Consider the following 23,614-nt stretch of genomic DNA (forward strand, 5'->3'; position numbering starts at 1 on the left):
CGTCATCTTTTACAGTTGATTCCAACATCTTACAAACCACTGAAGTCAGACCATCTGGTCTGTAATTTGCTTTCTGCTGGCTCCCTCCTTTCTTAAAGTGTGTAGTGACATTAGCAATTTTACAATCCTCTAGAAACATGCCAGAGACCAATGATTCTTGAAATGTCTCCACAGTTTCTACCGCTACCACTTTCAGAACCTTTGGGTGCAATTCATCTGGTCCGAGTGACTACCTATCTTTAGGTCTTTCAGCGTTTTGAGCACCTTCTCCCTTGTAATAGTAACTGCACTCACTTCTCTTCCCTCACACCTTTCAAAAACTGGCACACTGCTTGAGTTTTCCACAGTGAAGAATGATGCAAAATACTTGTTTAGTTCATCTGCCGTACCCATCTCCCCAGAATTTTTTTGGCCTCATTTTCTAGCAGTCCAATAGCTACTCTCAACTCTCTTATGTTTTATATATCTGGAAAAGCTTTTTCCATACAACTTGATATTGTTTTATAGCTTCCTTTCATATTTCATCTTTTCTCTCCTCATGATTCTTTCAGTTGCTTTCTGTAGGTTTTTAAAAGCTTTCCAATCCTTTATCTTCCCACTAATTTTTGTTTTGTTTTATGCCCTAACTTTTGCTTTTGTATGAGCTTTGACTTCCCTTGTCAGTCATGGTTGCATTATTTTGCCATTTGAGTATTTCTTAGTTTCTGGAATATATCTATCCTGCACCTTCCTCATTGTTCCCAGAAACTCATGCCATTGCTGCTCTGCTGTCATCCCTGCCAGCATCTCTTTCCAGTTTACTTTGGCTAAATCCTCTCTCATACCACTGTAATTTCCTTTACTCCACTGAAATACTGCTAGGTCAGACTTTACGTTCTTCCTATCAAATTTCAAGTTGTATTCAATCATATTGAGATCACTCCTTTACCTTAAGCTCCCTAATCACCTCTGTTCATTACCAAACACCCAATCCAATATGACTGAACCCCTTGTAGTCTCAATGACAATCTGCTCTAAAAAAAACATCTTGTAGGGATTGAGCAAGTTTACCCTGGAGATCCATTACCGACCTCTTTTTTCCAAATCAACCTGCATGTTAAAATCTCCCATGCCCAGAAAAAGAATGTCAGGGTGTGTTTTGTATACATTTGTCTGACATTAAATGCACTTTTTGAACTATCACAACATTACATGCTTTTCTACTTCCCATTGTAATCTTCAGCCTACATCCCAGCCAATGTTTCGAGGCCTGTATATAAGTGCCATCAGGTTCCTTTTATTCTCGCCGTTTCTGAAATCAACCTACCAAGACTCAACATCTTCTGATCCTATGTCACATTTTTCTAATAATTTGATGTCATTTATTACCAGCAGAGCCAAGCCACACACCTTGGCCACCATCCTAGCCCTCCAATACAATGTGTAACCTTGGACATTTCACTTCCAACTACGACCATCCTTCAGCCAGGATTCAGTGATGGCCCACAACATCATATCTGACTATTTGTAAAAGTGCTAAAAAGTCATCTACCTTATTTCTTACATTCCATGTAATAATATATAACACTTTGAGTACTTTTACTGCTCATTGTTGATTCTGCATATCTAATGCACCGATCTTCACCCTGTGGGCTGCAATTGTATCCTTCCTGACAGTCTAACTGCACGCTATTTTTGCTTTTTTTCCATCCATCCTATACTTATTCCTTTCACTCTGGTTCCCACCCACTTGCCAAATTAGTTTAAACCCTCCCCAACACCTTTAACAGCAAGAATATTGGTCTTCCTCTGGTTCAGATGCAACCCATCACTTTTGAACTGATCATTCCCCCTCCCCAAAGAGATTCTAATTATCCAAGAATCTGAAGCTCGACCCCCTGCGCCAGCTTCTCAGCCAGGCATTAATCTGTTTCTACCCTCACTGGCATGTCGCCTAGGCAGCAATCCATAAATTATTATCCTGGCTGTCTTGCTTCTCAGATTATTGACCAGCTGTCTAAATGCTCTCTTCAGGACGTCATTTCCTTTCCTTACTATTTCATTGGTACCAATATGTACCAAGACATCTGGCTGCTCTACCTCCCTCTCCAAAATGTTGTGGACGCAATCTGAAACATCCCTCACCCTGGCAACAGCGAGGAAACATACCATTATGTGTCCTACTCACGTCCACAGAATTTCCTGTCTGTTCCTCTAACCACTGAGTCTCCTATCACTACCGCTCTCCTCTTCTCCCTCCTTCCCATCTGCACCATGGACCTATGGTCAGTGCCACTAACCTGATCTCCATGTAATTCCCTGTGAGGTCATCCCCCACAACAGTGCTAACTGAACTAACTGCCTATTCACATATCCATTTCCCCTGACAGTCACCCAGCTACCCGCCTCCTGCAATTTAGGGGTGACTACTTCCCTGTAACTCTGGTTAATTGATTTCCTCATTCTCCCGTACAACCAAAAGGTCATCCAGCTGCTGCTACTGATCACAAATACAGTCTTCAAGGAGCTGTAGCTGGATGCACTTCACACAGATGCAGTTCGCTGAAAGACTCTGGGTCTCTGAGGACTCCAAAATCCAGCATGAAGAAGCACAACAGCAATTTACTACACTTAGTACAGTAAAAGAGGAAAGGAAAGGGAAACTTAACAGAAACTTACCAACAGCCAACACCTCCTTTGAGCTCAAACTTCCTTTGAGACAAAGCTTGACACTCCTACTCCTGCTTGTCCCTTCTGTATTTTAAACAAGTGTCACCGAGCCTGTTCCTGTCGCTGATTTGGCCGACAGTCTGCCCTACCATCTGCTCTTCCTTCCTCACAATTTCACTAAATGCTGCATTGACTGATTTGTACACAAACTTCTCCAACCTCAATCCTGTCACTCCAGTTCACAGACTGCTGCCAGATGAATTTAAGTCCCCCCCCCCCCAACAGCTCCAGAAAATTCCTCCCAGAAGAGTTCCCAATGTTCCAGAAATCTGAAATCCTGTCACCTGCACCAATTGCTCAGCCACACATTCATCAGTCAGATCATCCTATTCTTATCCTCTCTGGCACTTGGCACAAGAAGCAATCCATAGATTACTACTCAGGTGGTCCTACTTTTCAGCTTCTTACCTAACTCGTTATATTCCATCTTCAGGACCTCCTCACTTTTCCCTCCTATCCCGTTAGTACCAAAATGTACCGTGGAATCTGCTGCTCATCCTCCCAATCCTAATGCTGTGAACCCAGACAGTGAGGCAGAATATCATCCAAGTGTCCTTTACACATCCACAGAAGCTCCTGTCTGCTCCCATAACTAAAGAATCCACTATCACTCCTATACTCCTCTCCCCCCTTCCCTCCTGAGCCACAGAGCTAGACTCAGAGATAGACTCAGTGTTTGTAACTGGTAGGTGCTTCTACCCACCACCATCCCCACACCCCCACAACAGTATAACAGTATCCCAACCATCACAGGTGGACTCTGTATTGGCTGCCTATTTGCTTTCTCTCTCCTGACAGAGACTCAGGTACATTCCTCCTGCAACTTAGCGGTAACTACCTCCCTGTAGCTCCTATCTAACACCTCCTCCACATTCTCCTGTATGAGCAAAACGTCTTCAAGCTGCTGCTCCACTTCCTTAAAAGAGTCTCGAAGGAGCTGCAGCTTGATGCAGTTCATGCAGATGGAGCTCCCAAAGTTCCCACATCTCTCACAAGGAACATAGCACAAAATCTGGACCAAATTGCAGTGTACTAGCTATACGTTAAAAAAAAATTACCAGAAATTTACTTACAGTCTGCATCTTCACTTGCCCAAGTCTGTTCTCACTGAAACCCATTGAACCGAAACTGGACCATTCTAACACTGCCTAACTCACACAACACCCACTGCAACAGTCTCTTTAAACTAGTCATTTGCTTAATCTCTCTTTATTTTGATTTCTATTTAACATAACTCTAATTCCACAAGTTTTAAACTCTGCTTTTGACTTTATCTCTAATCATTTTTGAAGGACAACTCATTGAATTGATAATAGAAAGTGGTGATGAGGGTACTGATGCAAATTGCCTGTATCCCTGTGTGGCATGTGCAGCACAAGAATTTAAGCATGTGGAGCAGTAGTAGTATTACAATAACTACCAAGCTGGCTAATGTAGAAAAAGCCGGGGGCTGGGGGTGCTGGAATAAAGGGCTAATACATTCAGTTGGAATTGGGTATGGCACACAGATCAGAGCTGAAAGTAGTGACATTTGTAATTCAGATTATTTATTTATACATAATACAACTTTGTGTTGGTGTTTTGACAATGCCAGCAACACTGAAAGCTTGGAGATAATTCAGGAAGCAAACAGTCAAGTTTGTAAAACAATATGCTGAATGTATTATTTTACTTACCAGGTGATACTGTGGAATATTGGGTTTTCCTGTTTGCCCCTGGGCTTGTTTGCAACCTGAGGAGAAAAACCTTTGTTAATCATCAGGCATGCATAACCAGTTGTTGGTTGCATTGCAATTATTTGTCATCAGCTCTTGCTGATTACAATAATTGCATATTCAAGAAAAATCTGAAACAATGTGGATGTAAAGTTATGCATTTTTCAGTCCTACTTATGTTAGCTTCCATTGAACATCATTGGAAAGCCTGATTGCTCCTTGCAGAATTGTAGTCATGAGTGATGATTTCTTCTGAAGAAGAAATCCATATGATTTTTGCTTGCTAAATGATACTTTGGTGAAGTTCACCTATTTAGATTTAACCAGAATATTGACAACACTCCCTGAATCATTTCTGAGTTTAGCAATCCAGAACAGTCGCAACTAGAACAGGAGCATGATAGAATGTTCTGATCATTTTGACTAAATAATGTACCACAAGCTTAATAGGGTTTTATTTAAGAAGATAGCAATAACTTCAAAATGATTGTAGTGCCCAATACCATCATTGAATGGGTTATTACAGCAGAGGATGAGATAAAATGGCAGGAATAAAAGGAAAGCGAAAAATGAAGCAAGCGAGTAAAATAAAGCAAGCTGCAATACAATCCTGAAAGAAGTTAATAAACAAAATAATGAGTCTATTATACTATACCCTTTAAGCTGAGCGGGAGCACAGCCATGCAGTAACTGAAATGCACCTGTGCCTAGAGCCTGTTTTGCCATGCAGCTGAAATTCTTTTATATATTTCCAATATGATTTTGAAATCAACAATGATATAATTTTGAAAAATCCTGTGATTAATCACGCTATATTAACATAACAAAAAAAGAAAATCCCAGCTGCGCAGCAAAAAAAAAGGATACACGCATGGAAGCATTTCTGTTCCTTGGAGGCTGTGCACCCACGCAGTTTAATGGGTAGTCTGGAGCACCAATTGATAAATCCTTAGTACCTGGTTTCATCCCAGGGTGTTAAGAAGTGGAGGAGGAAATTCTGGATTTACTTGTCACAAACCTATAAAGTCCTCACGAAGGGTCTCGGCCCAAAATGTTGTCAATGCTTCTTCCTATAGATGTTGCCTGGCCTGCTGCGTTCCACCAGCATTTTGTGTGTGTTCCTATAAAACAATTGTCTTTTGGGATTTACCACTTGGATTTGAACACTATTAATACCGTGGACTATTTTAAAATGGGGAGAGGTTGTTGGGGAGGTCTCTGAAAGGGAATGAGTGTCATCTGTGAATGACTGTATTTCTGGAAGTGTCCAATATAATTATTCTTATTTAGTGTGGTCCTGTAAGCTCAATGAAACATAGATAAAATCTTGTCTCCTTGAGCAGGATCTTTCTCTCAAGATGTGGCAGAGGTCATTGGCAGTGACAATTTGGAATGATACAAATTCTAGCAGGACGAGAGTGACTGTGAACTCTGATTTCCAGGGCCAAACCAGTCAAGGCACATACCAGATTGCATCGAGTTTACAGGAGGTCACAGATCTCACTAATGGCAATGAATGAGGTTTAACCACTGATCTTTAAAGAGCAGACTCTCGAGGGAGATGTTATTATTCTCTGAGTCTCTATATGAACTGTGAAATTTCTGTTAAATTGCTGTTGATATAATTTAAGTTTTAAATTCAATGAATGGAAGGAATAATCAAGCACCGATTCAAAAGTGAGATAAATATCTTGGCAACTACTCCGGAACCACAAAAATATATCTGTGTGTGATAGACACTGAGTTACCCTCATCATCCTTGGATAAGAGGACATAATGGGCTGAGATTCAAAAGACGGGAGAAATTTTGAGAGATTATGGATATAGCTTGTGATGTTTCACCATGCATCTCACTATACTGAGATTGTATATCTCCCATCATCTGGTACTTTGAATAGTTTGTTGCTGTATCTGGAAACACATTGCTTACTTCCAAGCACTGCATGGCTGGAAGATCTAAGAGTGTGTATACCTTCATCAAAGTGGCACTTTTGCCAAACAGGGCAAATTCTACTACACATGTTCCCTTGTATGTAGAGTGACTAAATTAAGTGATTAAGCAATTTGATATCTGAGAAAGTCTGGATCAAAGGAACCATAGCTTTAAAAATAGAGCAGGACTGGTTCCAGAAGGCACTTCTTTAACCTGTGGGTAATAACAGTTTATATATCACTCTTTTCAGATCACTGAGACCTGGTAAAATAAGATATTGAAAATAAAACTATGGTAACTAGATGGAATTATGGTACAGATAGAAATGTCTTGAAAAACTATCATTGCTCACCTAAACAGAACACTGACCTTCCTGAAGATATTACATGGGATTATATATCATTGAAACAAATTCAGACAAATCTGCTCATGCTGGTGCTTCTGCTCCATTTTTGATTAGACCATAGAGATCAAAAGATGATGAGATATAGGAGTAAAATTAGGCCATTTGGGCATTGCATCTGCTCTGCTATTTCATCATGGCTGATCCATTGCCCTCTCAGCCCCAATCCCATATCCGGATGGGTGATGGTTGTATGAGCAGCTGGTGCATATTATCATTCCTGTTCATGTGACCACTGATGACAGGCAGAGAATCTATGAAGAGTATTGATAATGGCTGGGGTCACTCATCTTGTAAACACACTGTACAGAAGAAGGTAGTGGCAAGCCACTTCTGTCAAAAACTTTGCCAAGAACAATCATGGCCTTTGACAAAACCATGATTTCCCACGTCATACGACACTGCACACAATAATGATAATGATATGTAATTATCAGGGTTATACATAGAGCAAGCAGGCTTTTTTCCACTGTGGTTGGGTAGAAAAGAATTAGGGCCATGGTTTAAGGGTGAAAGGTAAAAGTTTAAGGTGAACACGAGGGGAAAATTCTTCACACCGAGGGTGTTGAGAACGTGGAACATGCTCCCAGCAGAAGTGCTGCATGCAGTTTCAATTTCACAATTTAAGAAACACTTGGATAGGTATGCATATGGCAGGGCTATGCAGGGATACGTTCTGGGTCCAGATCGATGGGACTAGCAAGATTAAGAGTTTGGCATGGACTCAATCTGCCAAAAGGTCTGTTTCTGTGCTGTAATTTTCTATTACCATGACTAACAACTGGAAAATAGCTGTAAGTAAATTTCAAAATTTGGACAAGGATGTTTGGTTGCAATATCTGCTTTCATGTAGTAAAGTCAAATCCTCAGAAGTGATTCAGTCTGTTAATCTGGTTCTCCTCCCAATTAGTGAGAACACTATAGTTATTAAAGCATTATCTCCCTCATTTCCAGGACATGTAGGATTGCATTGACTGCAATAATAGTCCTCATAAATTATTTATATGTCCTTGGTCTCAGATAAGCTAAATGACTTTTATGCTTGTTTTGACCATCAAAACACTGGAGGCACCTACATGCACTCCCACAGCTCCAATGACCTTGTGCTTTCAGTCTCTGAAGCCCACATGACAACAACCTTCAGGAGGGTGAACCCAGCCCAGACAAGTACTTGACTGGGTACTAAAGACACGTGTTGATCAACTGGCTGGAGAGTTCACTGATATCTTAAACCTCTCACTTCGGCCATCAGAAGTACCCACATGCTTCAAGCAGGCTTCAATTACACCAGTGCCTAAGAAGAATATGGTACCCGCTCATGACTATCATCAAGTAGAATATACATCGACATAGATGAAGAAGTTTGAGAGATTTGTGATGAAACATGTCAATTCTTGCCATTTCCTTGGCTCTTCACTCAATAATGGAACATCTGGATGCCTACATCACCATTTCCCTGCTTTCACCCCATACCCTTTTATGCCCTGGCTAATCAAGAACTTATCTGCTTCTACCTTAAATACACCCAATGACATGGCCTCCACAGCCCACTTGTGCCAACAAATTCCACAGATTTACTGGCTTAAGTAATTTCTCCCCTAATGTAATTTCCAATGCCTATGCATAGAAAAGCCTGCAAAATGTAACGGATAGGCCCCAGTCCATCACGTATACCCTGACAATCACTGAGCACATCTACACAGAGTGCTACTGCAGGAAAGCACCATCTCTCATCAAGGACATACACCACCTTGTCCATGCTTTCTTCTCAGTGCTGCCATCAGGAAAGTAGTAAAGAAACCTCAGGACCAACACCAACAAGTGTGGGCATAATTTTTACCCCTCAACCATCAAGCTCATGAACCAAGAGGATAACTTCATTCAACTTCACCCAACCAATCTCTGAACTCTGACCAGAGCCTGTGGACTCTGTTTCAAGGACACTTCATCTCACGTTTTTGATATTTATTGCTTATTTATTGAATGTCATTATTATATATTTTTTCTTTCTATTTGTATTTGCAGTTCTTTGTTTTTTTTAATTCCTGCACATTGGTTGTTTGTTAGTCCTGTTTGGGTCTGGTCTTTCATTAGTTCTCTTGTGTTTCTTGTTTTTAATGGGATTGCCCACAAGTAAATGAATCTCAAATATGTACCGGGTATATAGTGAAGTATATATACAGTGACATTAAATTTACTTCAAAGGAGAAAGTAGTATACAAGCAGGATGTTGCCTGAAACTTGTTACGACATGATGGCTTACCTCTTCTCACTTTGATAGTGAGCTGCAAGGAGATAAGAATAATAATAGCAATGCCAACAGCTGGAAGGATGAATACAAGTGTTGAGTGTGAACCTACACAGAAAAACAAAAGAAAATGTGAAATAAAAGCTGATCTGATTTACCTGGATATTAGAAGTCTATTGATTTCCACTGTGAAAATGCCCAATAATTGAATATAGTCAACTTACCAAGTAGATAGTTGCAAACAATTAATCATTTTAAGATATAAGTTTTATCTTTTCTGGACTCTTTGCTCCTTTCATCATTTCCAGATAAATGAATTCTTATCCTGAGGTTATCCTGACACACTTAATTCTAGGTCTCTGTTTACCACAGGTTCTCAATGAAGACGTAGTTGGCAATGAGCAAACAGTGATCTGGAGGTAAAATCTTCTGTAAAGCTTAAGATTCAAAGAGCACACTCAGTGGCCCAGATTCTCTCCTGGAATTGTACAATTGAGATTGTCTGAAGCAACCTTCAGCGTACAAAATTAAATACAGTATACAAGCATAATCTGATCCTTTGCTCTTCCTGAATTCTGAGAAATTTCCCCCTCCCCCAAAGCCATCAGTCCTCAACCTCGGAAGGCTATTCTCCAAAACAGGCTAAATATTTTCTCATGCTAATTGTTCCTTTTTCTCTCTCTATCTCAGCATAACATAAAATAATTTTTGACACTTTGCGTCCTAACCGCCCTCAATAGCCATGATAAAACATAGTGTCAGTTTTGTCACCCACAAATTGTTATGAATAGATTCCTGTCAATGAAGCTGTGTGAGTTCATGCTCCAACTTAGCTCTGATACAAGTAAATAGTTGTGATTAGTCATCCTTTGGAACTTTAGAATTTTCTGGTCTCTCAATAATCTTACATACTGATATATTGTGGACTTCGAAACATCCATTTCCAAATCTTTCCTACCCCAAATGATTTTTGTTTTTTTTTTAATAGTGCAGCATGGTACAAGCCCTTCGGCCCACAACGTTGTTCCAACACTTAAACCTTGCCTCCCGTATATCCACCCACCTTAAATTCCTCCATATATTTGTTTAGTAGTCTCTTAAATTTCACTAGTGTATCTGCCTCCATCACAGACTCAGGCAATGCATTCCACAGACCAGCCACTCACTGAGTAAAAAACCTTCCACTAATAAACCCCTTGAACTTCCCACCTCTTACCTTAAAACCATGTCCTTTTGTATTGAACAGTGATGCCCTGGGAAAGAGGCACTGGCTGTCCACTCTATCTATTCCTCTATCATGTCTCCTCTCATCCTCCTTCTCTCCAGAGAATAAAGCTCAAGCTCCCTTGACCTCTGATCATAATGCATACTCTCTAAACTAGGCAGCATCCTGGAAAATCTCCTCTGTACCCTTTCCAATACTTCCACATTCTTCCTATAGTGAGGTGACTAGAACTGGACACAGTACTCCAAGTGTGGCCTAACCAGAGTTTTATAGAGCTGCATCATTACATCGCGTCTCTTAAAATCTATCCCTCAACTTATGAAAGCTAACACCTTTAAAAAAAAGGTGAGAAAATGGTGGCGCAACTGTGCGATCAAAAAATCTCCAGAGAGGAAGGTCCCGAATCCTCGGCTTTGCCTGTTGCTTGATGGCCGGGGCCGGGTTCGAAGCGCTTGGCAGAGATGGTGCTCTGTGCTCAGTGTCGGAGGGTTGGTCGGAGGCTTGAAGTTTTTCGGACGGACTCAAAGTTGGCTGTGGTCGGATGCTTCCAGAGGCTGCATCGGGAAGCTTTGCGGCGCTGGAGGGTCATAGCAGGAAGAGTTCTTCTTCCTTCTACCATCTACGTGAGATGATGGGCTATCGATGAATTTGAGACTTTTTGTTACCGTGTCCATGGTCTGCCCTTATCAAATTATGGCATTGCTTTGCACTGTTGTAACTATATGTTATAATTGTGTGGTTTTTGTATGTTAGTCTTGGTCTGTCTTGTGTTTTTGTGATATCATACTGGAGGAACATTGTATCATTTCTTAATGCATGCATTACTAAATGACAATAAACGAGGACTGAGTGTCCTCACAATCTAATCCAATCTGATCGAATCTAACCTCATAAGCTTTCTTAACTACTCTGGCTATCTGTGAGGCAACTTTCAGCGATCTGAGGACATGTACCCCCAGACCCCTCTGCTCCTGCACACTACCAAGTATCCTTTCAATTACTTTGTACCCTGCCTTGGCATTTGTCCTTCCAAAGTGTACCACCTCACACTTCTCCGGGTTGAACTGCATCTGCCACTTCTCAACCCACTTCTGCATCCTATCAATGTCTCTCAGCAATCTTAGACAACCCTCTACACTATCTGCAACACCACCAACCTTTGTGTCGTCTGCAAACTTTCCAACCTACCCTTCTAACTCCACATCCAGGTTGTTAATAAAAATAATGAAAATTGCAGTTTCTAGAACTGATCCTTGTGGGACACCACTAGTCACAACCCTCCAATCCCAATGTACTCCGTCAACCATGACCCTCTCATTTCTGCAGGCAAGCCAATTCTGAATCCACCTGGTCAATCTTCACTGAACCCCATGCCTTCTGACTTTCAAAATAAGCCTACCAGGTGGAAACTTATCAAATGCCTTACTAAAATCCATGTAGGTCACATCCACTGCACTACCCTCATCTATATCCCTGGTCACCTCCTCAAAGAACTCTAACAGGAATGTTAGACATGATCTGCCCTTCACAAAACCATAATGTATAATGTACAACATTTCAGAAATCATCCGTTTTACTGAAATCAGCCATCACCGACAATAACAACAAATTAATATAAGAAAGAAATTACAATGTCAGCAACAAAATCTCATATATGATTTCCCAAATGGTTTCTCTATGAACACTTCCAGTAATTTAATTCTTCTGCAGCAAATACAGCAGGGAGCTTAAGAACATACAACAGAAAACATAGATATCTACAGCACGTTACAGGCCATTCGGCCCACGATGTTGAGCCGCCCATGTAACCTACTCTAGAAACTGAATTTCTCTACCGTATAGCCTTTTATTTTTCAAAGCTCCATACACCTAACTTGAGTCGCTTAAAAGGCCCTATTGTATCCACCTCTACCACCATCGTTGGAAGTGCATTCCATGCAGCTACCAATCTCTGTATGAAAATACTTAACTCCGACATCCTCCTTGTATCTATCTACAAGGACCTTAGAACTACATCCCCTCATGTTAGCCATTTCATCCCTGGGAAAGTTCTCTGTATATCCACATGATAAATGCCTCTCGCCATCTTATACACCTTTAGCAGTCACCACTCATCTTCCATTCATCCAATGAAAGAAGGCCAAGTTCACTCAACCTATTCTCATAAGGCATGCTCTCCAATCCAGGCAACCACCCTTGTAAATCTCCTCTGCACTCTCTGTATAGTATCCACATCCACATTGTTCCTGAAGTGAGGTGACCAGAACTGAATACAGTACTCCAAGTGGTCTCCAACTAAGGTCTTGTACAGCTGTTACATTACCTCATGACCCTTAAACTCAATACCATGGTTGATGAAGGCCAATACAACACATGCCCTCTTAACAACACTGTCAACCAGCGCAGCAGTTTTGAGTGTCCTATGGGCACGGACCCAAAGAACTAGCTGATCCTCCACACTGCCAATATTCTTAGCATTAATATTATCTTCTGCCTTCAAATTTGACCTACTGAAATGAACCACTTATCTGAGTTGAACTGCATCTGTTACTCTCCAGCCAAGTTCTACATTCTATCAATTTCACGCTGTAACCTATAACAACCCTCCAGACTATCCACAACACCAACAACTTTGGTGTCATCAACAGACTTACTAACCCAACTTCTTACTTATCCAGGTCATTTATAAAAATCACAAAGTAGAGGGGTTCCTGAACAGATCCCTGCAGAACACCACTGGTCACCATCCTCCATGTACCGCCAGGACTTAAGAACTTTTTAAAAGCTATTATTAATGCTTTTGGAGATAGTGATTTAGATGCATATCATATTTTTTACTGAGTTAAGTATTGTATGTAATTAGTTTTGCTACAACAAGTGTATGGGACATTGGAAAAAAAGTTGAATTTCCCCATGGGGATGAATAAAGTATCTATCTATCTATCTATCTATCTATCTATCTATCTATCTATCTATCTATCTATCTATCTATCTATCTGAAGAATACAAACCATCTACACCTACCCTTTTTCTTCTGAGGGCTAGCCAATTCTGACTCCACAATGCAAGATCTTCTTATAACACATGCCTCATTATTTTCTGAATGAATGCCACATGGGGAACCTTATCAAATGTCTTGCTGAAATCCATATACACTATATGCACTGCTCTATCTTCATCAATGTGTTTTGCTATATCCTCAAAGGATTCGATCTGATTCGTAAGACATGACCTGCTCTTGACAAAGCTATGCTGACCATCCTAATTAGATTATGTCTCTCCAAATGCTCATAAATCCTGCCTCACAGGATCATCTGCAACAACTTGCCCACCACTGAAGTAAGACTCACTGGTCTAAAATTTTTTGGGTTAACTCTACTCCCTTTCTTGAACAATGCTTGCTACATCCCTATCTTCTGGAACTTCTTCCGTTACATTTGACAATGCAAAGATCATCACCAAGGGTCAGAAATCTCCTCCCTCGCTTCCCACAGTAGCATGGGGTACCACTTAATACCTTTCAAAAGTTCCAGCATATCCTATTTCTTAATGTTTGCACACTCAAGCGTTTCAGTCCACTATGTCATCCCCACAATTGCCAATATCCTTTTCACTGGAGAATACTGAAGCAAAGTACCACTATCGCTCCTGCTTGGTCCTACTCCACACAGCTCATCCTCTTGCTCTTCACATACTTATACAGCACCTTGGGGTTTTCCTTAATATTGCTTGCCAAGGCCTTCTCATGGCCCCTTCTAGCTCTCCTAATTTCGTTCATAAGTTCCTTTCTGGCACCCTTGTAATTTCCTAGAACTCTAACAGTACTTAGTTTCTTGAACATTTCGTCAGCATTTCTTTTCTTAACTAGATTTTCTACATCCTTTGCACACCACCGTTCTTTTACTCTACCGTCCTTCTCTGCCTTAATGGAACATACCTCTGCAGAATGCCATGCAAATCTTCCCTGAATATTTGCCACATACCTGCCGTGTAATTCCGTGAGAACAATTGCTTCCAAGTTCCTGCCTGATAGCGGCATATTTCCCCGTACCCGATTTGATTTTTCCCCCAAACTGTGTGCTCCTATCCCTCTCCAGGGCTATGGTAAAGGAGATAGAGTTGTGATTACTACCACCAAAATGATCTCCCATCCAGAAATCTAACAGCTGACCAGGTTCATTTCCCAATACTAGATCAAGTGGAGCCTCTCCCAAAGTTGGCTTATTTATATATTGCATCAGGAAACCTTCTTGAACACGCCTAACAAACGCCACCCCATCTAATCTCCCTGCTCTAAGAAGATGACAGTCAATATTATAAAGTTAAAATCACCCATCAGAACAACCCTATTATTATTGCACAATTGCAGAATCTGCCTCCCTATCTGTTTCTCGATGTCTCTGTTACTATTGGGGTGGTGCTATAAAAAACAGGGAGTTATTGCCCCTTTCCTGTTTCTGACTTCCACCCATAATGACTCAGTATCCAATCCCTCCAGGTCTTCCTCCTTTTCTGAAGCCGTGATACCATGCCTGATATACAATGCCACTCTCCACCACTTAGCTTCCCTGCCTGTTCATTTTGAACTTTTGAAACATTATAGCCTGGCACACTCAGCAGTCATTCATGCCCTGAGACATTCAAGTATCCGTAATGGCCACAACATCATAGGTCCACAGATTGATCCACGCTCTAAGTTCATCTGCTGTGATTATGATAATCATTGCAATAAAATAGACCTATTTTAAACCATCTGGCTGAGCGAATCTTTGATCTATCATCTGCTTATCATTCCTCACAAACATCTTATAAGCTGCCTCCACTTGTGGGCCAACAGCCCCATCCTCAACCTCTTCCCTTCAGTTTCCACCCCCCTACAAATTTAGTTTAAACCTTCCCTAATAGCATTAGCAGACCTCTCTCCAAGGATACTGGCTCCCTTCCAGTTCAGGTGCAACACATCCCACTTGTAAAGTCACCCCTTCCCCGGAAAGGGTTCCAATGATCCAGGAACATGAAACCCTCCCCCGTGCATCTCTTCAGCCACTCATCAGATGTGCTATCTTCCTGTTCTGATCTTCACTAGCTTGTGACACCGGGAGTAATCCGAGAATTACCATATTAGACATCCTTCTCAAAGCCTCCTTCCCAACACCCTAAACCTACAACGCAGGACCTCTACCCTTTTCCTGCCTATGTCATTGCTATAAACATGTACAAAGACACTTTTCTTCAAGAATATTCTGCAACTGCTCAGAGACATCCTGGACCCTAGCATTCGGGGTGCAACAGATTATCCTGGCATCTCTTTTGCTGCCGCAGAATCTCCTATATGTCCCCCTAACTATTGAGTCCCCCATTTCTTTATTCCGCCTGACTTTACCCTACAGTTCTGAGGGTCAGAGCCGACCACAGCGCTATTGGTCTGGCTGCGGCTGCCTTATCCAGATATGTCATCCCCTTCAACGGTATCCAAATGGGTATACCTGTTGCTGAGGGGAATGGTGACAGGGGGACCCTGCACTGACTTCCTTATCTCTTTACCTCTCTCAGTTTACATCCATCTACTCTCAGAATTCTGCACTCTGGGTATAACCGCCTGCTCAAAAGTCTTATCTATCAAATGCTATGCCTCCCGGATGATCCTAAGGTCATTCAACTCCTCATCCAACTCCATAATGCGGTCTTTCATGAGGTGTAGTTGGCTGCACTTCCCGCAGGTGTAGTAATCGGGGAGAGTATCAGCTTCCATGAATTCCAACATCCTACAGCAGGAGTATTCCACAGCCATAACTGCCATCCTGCCTGCACTGTACAATGGGCACACAAGACCAAATCTTCCAACCTGTTTCTTTGGCCTTAGCCTCTTCTCACCGAATTCTCTTGATTTGAAACGCTCCGCTCCCGACGCTGATTGGGCCTCCGGAATGTCCGAAAGCCCGCGAAGCTTCCCTATTATATAAGCTTCCCCGACATGCGAGTAACCTCTTCGAAGTCCCCTGTTCCCGAAGTTGATTCAGCTAACATTTTATCTGCCTTTACTTTATTTCTAATCTGTTTTAACAATCATTCACTGCTATTTTTTTAAAGATTTATAACAACTTCTGGCACAAAGAAGTAAATATGTTAGCAGAATTGAATTTGCAAGTTATCACACAATGATAGTGAACGCAATATAAAATCAGGATTTAGACATCCAGAAAATGGAACACAACGACAACGGAAAAACAAATCTAATTCTACCAGATAAAACTGCATAAATCCCCTGACAATGATTTCTCTGGTGAATGCTTACGCCTGAATTTGTAAAGAAAATTAATTATACCAAGTTATTGAGCTTAACCATAACCATATAACCATATAACAATCACAGCATGGAAACAGGCCATTCCGGCCCTCCTAGTCCGTGCCGAACTCTTAATCCCACCTAGTCCCACCTACCCGCACTCAGTCCATAACCCTCCACTCCTTTCCTGTCCATATACCTATCCAATTTTACCTTAAATGACACAACTGAACTGGCCTCTACTACTTCTACAGGAAGCTCATTCCACACAGCTATCACTCTCTGAGTAAAGAAATACCCCCTCGTGTTTCCCTTAAACTTTTGCCCCCTAACTCTCAAATCATGTCCTCTCGTTTGAATCTCCCCTACTCTCAATGGAAACAGCCTATTCACGTCAACTCTATCTATCCCTCTCAACATTTTAAATACCTCGATCAAATCCCCCCTCAACCTTCTACGCTCCAATGAATAGAGACCTAACTTGTTCAACCTTTCTCTGTAACTTAAGTGCTGAAACCCAGGTAACATCCTAGTAAATCGTCTCTGCACTCTCTCTAATTTATTGATATCTTTCCTATAATTCGGCGACCAGAACTGTACACAATATTCCAAATTTGGCCTTACCAATGCCTTGTACAATTTTAACATTACATCCCAACTTCTGTACTCAATGCTCTGATTTATAAAGGCCAGCGTTCCAAAAGCCTTCTTCACCACCCTATCTACATGAGACTCCACCTTCAGGGAACTATGCACTGTTATTCCTAGATCTCTCTGTTCCACTGCATTCCTCAATGCCCTACCATTTACCTTGTATGTTCTATTTGGATTATTCCTGCCAAAATATAGAACCTCACACTTCTCAGCATTAAACTCCATCTGCCAACATTCAGCCCATTCTTCTAACCGGCATAAATCTCCCTGCAAGCTTTGAAAACCCACCTCATTATCCACAACACCTCCTACCTTAGCATCATCAGCATACTTACTAATCCAATTTACCACCCCATCATCCAGATCATTTATGTATATTACAAACAACATTGGGCCCAAAACAGATCCCTGAGGCACCCCGCTAGTCACCGGACTCCATCCCGATAAACAATTATCCACCACTACTCTCTGGCATCTCCCATCTAGCCACTGTTGAATCCATTTTATTACTCCAGCATTAATACCTAACGACTGAACCTTCTTAACTAACCTTCCATGTGGAACTTTGTCAAAGGCCTTGCTGAAGTCCATATAGACTACATCCACTGCCTTACCCTCGTCAACATTCCTCGTAACTACTTCAAAAAATTCAATAAGGTTTGTCAAACATGACCTTCCATGCACAAATCCATGCTGGCTACTCCTAATCAGATCCTGTCTATCCAGATAATTATAAATACTATCTCTAAGAATACTTTCCATTAATTTACCCACCACTGATTTCAAACTGACAGGTCTATAATTGCCAGGCTTACTTCTAGAACCCTTTTTAAACAATGGAACCACATGAGCAATACGCCAATCCTCCGGCACAATCCCCGTTTCTAAGGCAACCCTCTGCTCTTCTTTAACTGACCGTAAATATCTCGAGGGTTAGTTATGTATTATCTTTCCAGCAAAGCTCATTTATCTTCATTACAGCATCTTTCCTACTGCAAAATCCAAATTCACAATTATTCAAGGCATTCACCGATAAACTGCTCACTATCAAGTGTAGTGGAATCAATGTAATCATAATTTTTACTTCAAATGAGTAGAGAGATATTAAAATAGTCATAGAGTGATATATCACAGACACTGGCTCTTCAGCTCACCATATCCACGCAAAAACTTTTGTCCATCTACAACTATAACATTTTCCACATTAGGTCTGTACAGTCCTCACTTTAACTGTTTAAGTATCTTGTAAATATCGCTTAAAATGGTTATTGTACCACCCGATAAGATTAAAATATTGCAGCATATTCCAGCATTTTCATGTACAGTGTAAAATGACATTGATGTATATTAATAACCTAAATGAGCATAACAGTCCATAAGACCATAAGACCATAAGCTAATGAGGCAGAAGTAGGCCACTCGGCCCATCCAGTCTGCTCCGACATTCAATAATGGGCTGATCCAATTCTTCCAGTCATCCCCACTCCCCTGCCTTCTCGCCATACCCTTTGCTGCTCTAGCCAACCAAGAACCTATCTATCTCTGCCTTAAATACACCCAATGAATTGGCCTCCACAGCCGCTCGTGGCAACAAAATCCACGAGTTTACCATCCTCGGAATAAAGTAATTTCTCCATATCTTAGTTCTAAATGGACGTCCATTAATCCTGAAATCATGCCCCCTTGTCCTAGACTCCCCTACCATGGGTAGCTACGTTGCCATATATAATCTGTTCAGGCTTTTTAACATTTGGAATGTTTCTATGAGGTCCCCTGCTCATTCTCCTGAATTCCAGGGAATACAGCCCAAGAGCTGCAAGACGTACCTCATACAGTAACCCTTTCATTCCTGCAATCATTTTAATGAATCTTCTCTGAACCCTCTGCAATGTCAATATATTCTTTTTAAGATCAGTCATGTTTGCAAGTCCACAAAAGACAGAAGACATGGGAATTTGATATACAAGGAATGGTTCCAAAGTGCACAAGGACATAGAATAACGTCACGGGCAGAAACAAGGCAGATGGCATGTAACAGAAGTATTAAAAGCAAGTAGGGATAGTATAGTATAATTGGAAAGGTAGTATTTTAAATATAGTGCAAGATTAGAGAGATGAAAGAAGTAATTTAAAAAATTATCTGAAGCATCAGGAGAAATTGAGGAATTGTAAGAATCTGGGTTTATTTACAGGGCAGAATAACAAACAAAATTTGTGCACAGTGGCCAGACACATATGAATTTGTTCTGGTCTGTGAATAAACTCTAGGGAAAATGTCAAAACATTGAGAGGCATTGAATAACCTTTGAAAAAGATCCCTGTAAAGAACCACATCAATTCATTTAAGACTTGTGTTTTCAAATATTTTCAAAAGGAAATTAATAAATGCATAGAGTAGAGACATCTGCAGAGCTGTTGAGAAAGACCATAACAAGGAGTTTAATCTCAAGGAGTTTGCGCAGAAACAATATGCCAAATAGCTCTTTTGGAGGTAAAGTTAATATTATTAATTCCATTTCATTCCCACCAAAATACTTAAGACATATATTATTCTACTTTCATGCAGATAGCTTTGCACACACCACAACGGATTGTAAACGGATATGTGTTAGAAAAGTTTAAAAAGCCTTGTGTTTAAAAAGTTCACCCAGCATAGAGAGAACAAAGTACAAAAAATTCAAAACTTTGGACAGAGAAATGTTATCCAGTACGGTTTAAAAGAACAAATCCGCCAATTATTTTGACACATGTCCACACAATGCCTTCATTTTCCATTGATTTCTGGTGAGACTGCACCTAGAATATTAAATCGAGATTTTGTCTCTATAAGAATAGAATAGAATAGAATAGAATAGAGCAATACAGCCCAGTACAGGCCATTAGGTCCACAATGTTGTGCCGACCCTTAAACCCAGCCTCCCATGTAACCGTCCACCTTAAATTCCTCCATATACCTGTCTAGTTGTCTCTTAAATTTCACTAGTGTATCTGCCTCCACCACTGACTCAGGCAGTGCATTCCACACACCAACCACTCTCTCAGTAAACAACCTTCCTCAGATAACCCCCTTGAAATTTCCTCCCCTTATCTTAAAGCCATGTCCTCTTGTATTCATCAGTGGTGCCCTGGGGAAGAGGCGCTGGCTGTCCACTCTATCTATTCCTCTTAATAACTTGCAAACCGCTATCATGTCTCCTTTCACCCTCCTTCTCTCCAGAGAGTAAAGCCCTAGCTCCCTTAATCTCTCATCACAATGCATACTCTCTAAAGCAGGCAGCATCTTGGTAAATCTCCTCTGTACCCTTTCCAATGCTCCACAACCTTCCTAAAGAGAGATGACCAGAACTGGACACAGTACTCCAAGTGTGCCCTAACCAGAGCTTTATAGAGCTGCATCATTACCCTGTGACTCTTAAATTCTATCCCTCGAGTTAGGAAAGCTAACACTCCATAAGCTTTTTTAAGTACCCTATCTATCTGTGAGGCAACTTTCAGGGATCCGAGGACATCTACCCCCAGATACCTCTGCTCCTCAACACTCCCAAGTATCTTGCCAATTACTTTGTATTCTACCTTGGAGTTTGTCCTTCCAAAGTGTACCACTTCACACTTCTCTGGATTGAACTCCATCTGCCACTTCTCAGCCCACTTCTGCATCCTATCAATGTCTCTCTGCAATCTTCGACATTCCTTTACACTATCTATAACACCATAAACCTTTGTGTCGTCTGCAAACTCGCCAACCTACCCTTCTACCACCACATCCAGGTCGTGAATAAAAATCACGAAAAGTAGGGGTTCCAGAACTGTTCCCTGTGGGACACCACTAGTCACAACCCTCCAATCCAAATGTACTCCCTACACCACGACCCTCTGCTTTCTGCAGGCAAACCAGTTCTGAATCTACCTGGCCAAACTTCCCTGGATCCCATGCATTCCGACTTTCTGAATAAGCCTACCTTGTGGTTCCTTGTCAAATGCCTTACTAAAATCCATGTAGATCACAACCACTGCACTATGCTCATCTATATGCCTGGTCACCTCCTCAAAGAACTCTAACAGGCTTGTTAGGCACGATCTGCCCTTCACAAAGCCATGCTGACTGCCCCTGATCAGACCATGATTCTCTAAATGTCTATAGATTCTATCTCAAAGACTCTTTTCTTACAGCTTTCCCGCCACAGACGTAAGGCTCACAGGTCTATAATTACCCGGACTATTGCTACTACCTTTCTTGAACAGGGGGACAAAACTCGCCTCCCTCCAGTCCTCTGGTACCATTCCCGTGGACAACAAGGACATAAAGATCCTAGACAGAGGCTCAGCAATCTCTTCCCTCGCCTTGTGGAGAAGCCTAGGGAATATTCCGTCAGGCCCCGGGGACCTTTCCGTCTTAATGTATTTTAACAACTTCTCCCTTAATATCAACATGCTCCAGAACAGCAACCTCACTCATATTGTCTTCACCGCCATCAAGTTCTGTCTCATTGATGAATACCGAAGAGATGTATTCATTCAGGACCTCGCTCACTTCCATAGCCTCCAGGCACATCTTCCCACCTTTATCTCGAATCGGCTCTATCCTCACTCCTGTCAACCTTTTGTTCTTCACATAATTGAAGAATGCCTTGGGGTTTTCCTTTACCTTACGTGCCGAGGCCTTCTCTTGCCCCCTTCTTGAACTTCCAGCCCCTTCTTAACCTCCTTTCTTGCTACCCTATATTCCTCAATAGACTCATCTGATCCTTGCTTCCTAAACCTCACGTATGCTGTCTTCTTCCATCTGACTAGATTCTCCAACTCACTTGTCACCCTACCATTCTTTATCTTCCTCACCGGGACAAATTTATCCCTAACATCCTGAAAGAGATCCCTAATCATTGACCATATGTCCATAGTACATTTTCCTGCAAAAGCATCATCCCAATTCACACCCGCAAGTTCTAGCCTTATAGCCTCATAATTTGCCCTTCCCCTATTAAAAATTTTCCTGCCCTCTCTGATTCAATTCTTAACTACCTGTGATGAAGAGATAACATCAATATTTATCAGACTGATCCTTAAGATTTGCTATATGATGAGAGATGAAGCAGCCTGGACCTACGCTGGAATTTAGATGAACACCAAATTATCACATCGAAATATATTCAGTAGTCTTCTATGGGACTGGACAGAATGGATGCAGAAACGTTTTTTCCCCTGGATGGGATGTCTAATCTAGTATCATCTCGAGGATATATAGGAGGAAATCGCTTTTCTAATGGCGAGATGAAGCTTCAGTATCCTCCACCTACGGAGGCTTGTTTGCCGAGTACAATGAAGACTGATCCGTAGGGTTTTGGTCCTTAAGTGAATCAAGGGTTTGCTGGAAATGTGGGATGTGGAAAATGAGCTGTCATGATCATATTCAATGCAGGAGCAGTCTCAAAGGGCTGAAACTGTCTTTGAATGAAACTACCACACTCATAGTAAAGGTACCAACCTTCAATATTTCCAGTGTCGGTTCCATTCCCAGTTTGGGACCTGCCGTCTATGTCGGTTCCATTCCGGGGTTGGACTCTCAATGTGAAGCTTAACTTTTCCGAACCCTTTGAGTCCCTGATGGATAATTCATAAATCCCGCTGTCGCTGATCTGTAAATCTTTCAGCTGCACAGATGCATTCTCCGGAAAAAGCACAGTACGAAGTTTATAATGATCAGAAATGGAAGGGACCTGTTCACATCCAGCGAAACTATCGTTTCTCTTCTCTGGGCAACGATAATCCGCGATTCTCATCCCTTCTCTGGACAATTTGATCCGCAGATATGTTTGAAAATCTGAAACTATATGAGAGGCGGAGAAAAATACGGACTGGCCAACGGTCCCTTTCACAGGTTTCGGCTGCTCTCTCAGTGTTACAGCGACTGGGGGGATATATAGTAATTATGTTATTATAAATGAACAATATCTAAGTAACGAATTAACACAATTCCATGGCATAATATATTACAACAAACATTTCGTATATTTCATTACCACGTGATTTTCTTACATCCGATTAGTTTAACGGTAGAGCTTTCTGAGACGTTCTCTGACGCCGGTAATATTTATTATTAACCATAGACTGAAAGCAGTAGGAAGACCGATACATATGGCATCTGACATCTAAAGGTATACCAAATTATTTACAGTATGCATCAACTCATGAAACTAGCTACTGTGTTTTCAGATTGTCTAAACTGATAATCTGCGCAGTCAGGCCCCTAAGTTATTCTGTACAGTTTGACTAAGTAATTTGTGATTCAGTTTGGAATGAAAAAAAGAACACAGAATGAGTTCAATCGGTCCATCCAGCAGGTACCAGTTCTTTGAAACACTTTTCTGCTTAGGAGCACTACCCTCTCTACCCCAGCCACGCACACCCGCTTGTTTCCCTGCAGTTCTATATTAAGTTACCTTA

The 23,614-nt window shown here is 41.3% G+C and overlaps 1 protein-coding gene across 1 annotated transcript in view; it reads right to left on the reverse strand.

Moving 5' to 3' along the window:
* Positions 1-3,511: 3,511 nt before the first annotated feature.
* Positions 3,512-23,614, reverse strand: part of LOC140721188 (uncharacterized) — a 156,503-nt gene continuing 136,400 nt past the window's right edge. The window contains exons 17-19 of the mRNA XM_073036050.1: positions 22,656-22,836; positions 4,386-4,441; positions 3,512-3,745 (exon numbers count right to left, since the gene is read on the reverse strand). Coding sequence (XP_072892151.1) covers positions 3,512-3,745; positions 4,386-4,441; positions 22,656-22,836 — 471 coding nt within the window. The remainder of the gene's footprint in view (positions 3,746-4,385; positions 4,442-22,655; positions 22,837-23,614) is intronic.

The sequence above is a fragment of the Hemitrygon akajei genome, chromosome 2 (assembly GCF_048418815.1).
Source record: "Hemitrygon akajei chromosome 2, sHemAka1.3, whole genome shotgun sequence".
Classification (NCBI taxonomy): domain Eukaryota; kingdom Metazoa; phylum Chordata; class Chondrichthyes; order Myliobatiformes; family Dasyatidae; genus Hemitrygon; species Hemitrygon akajei.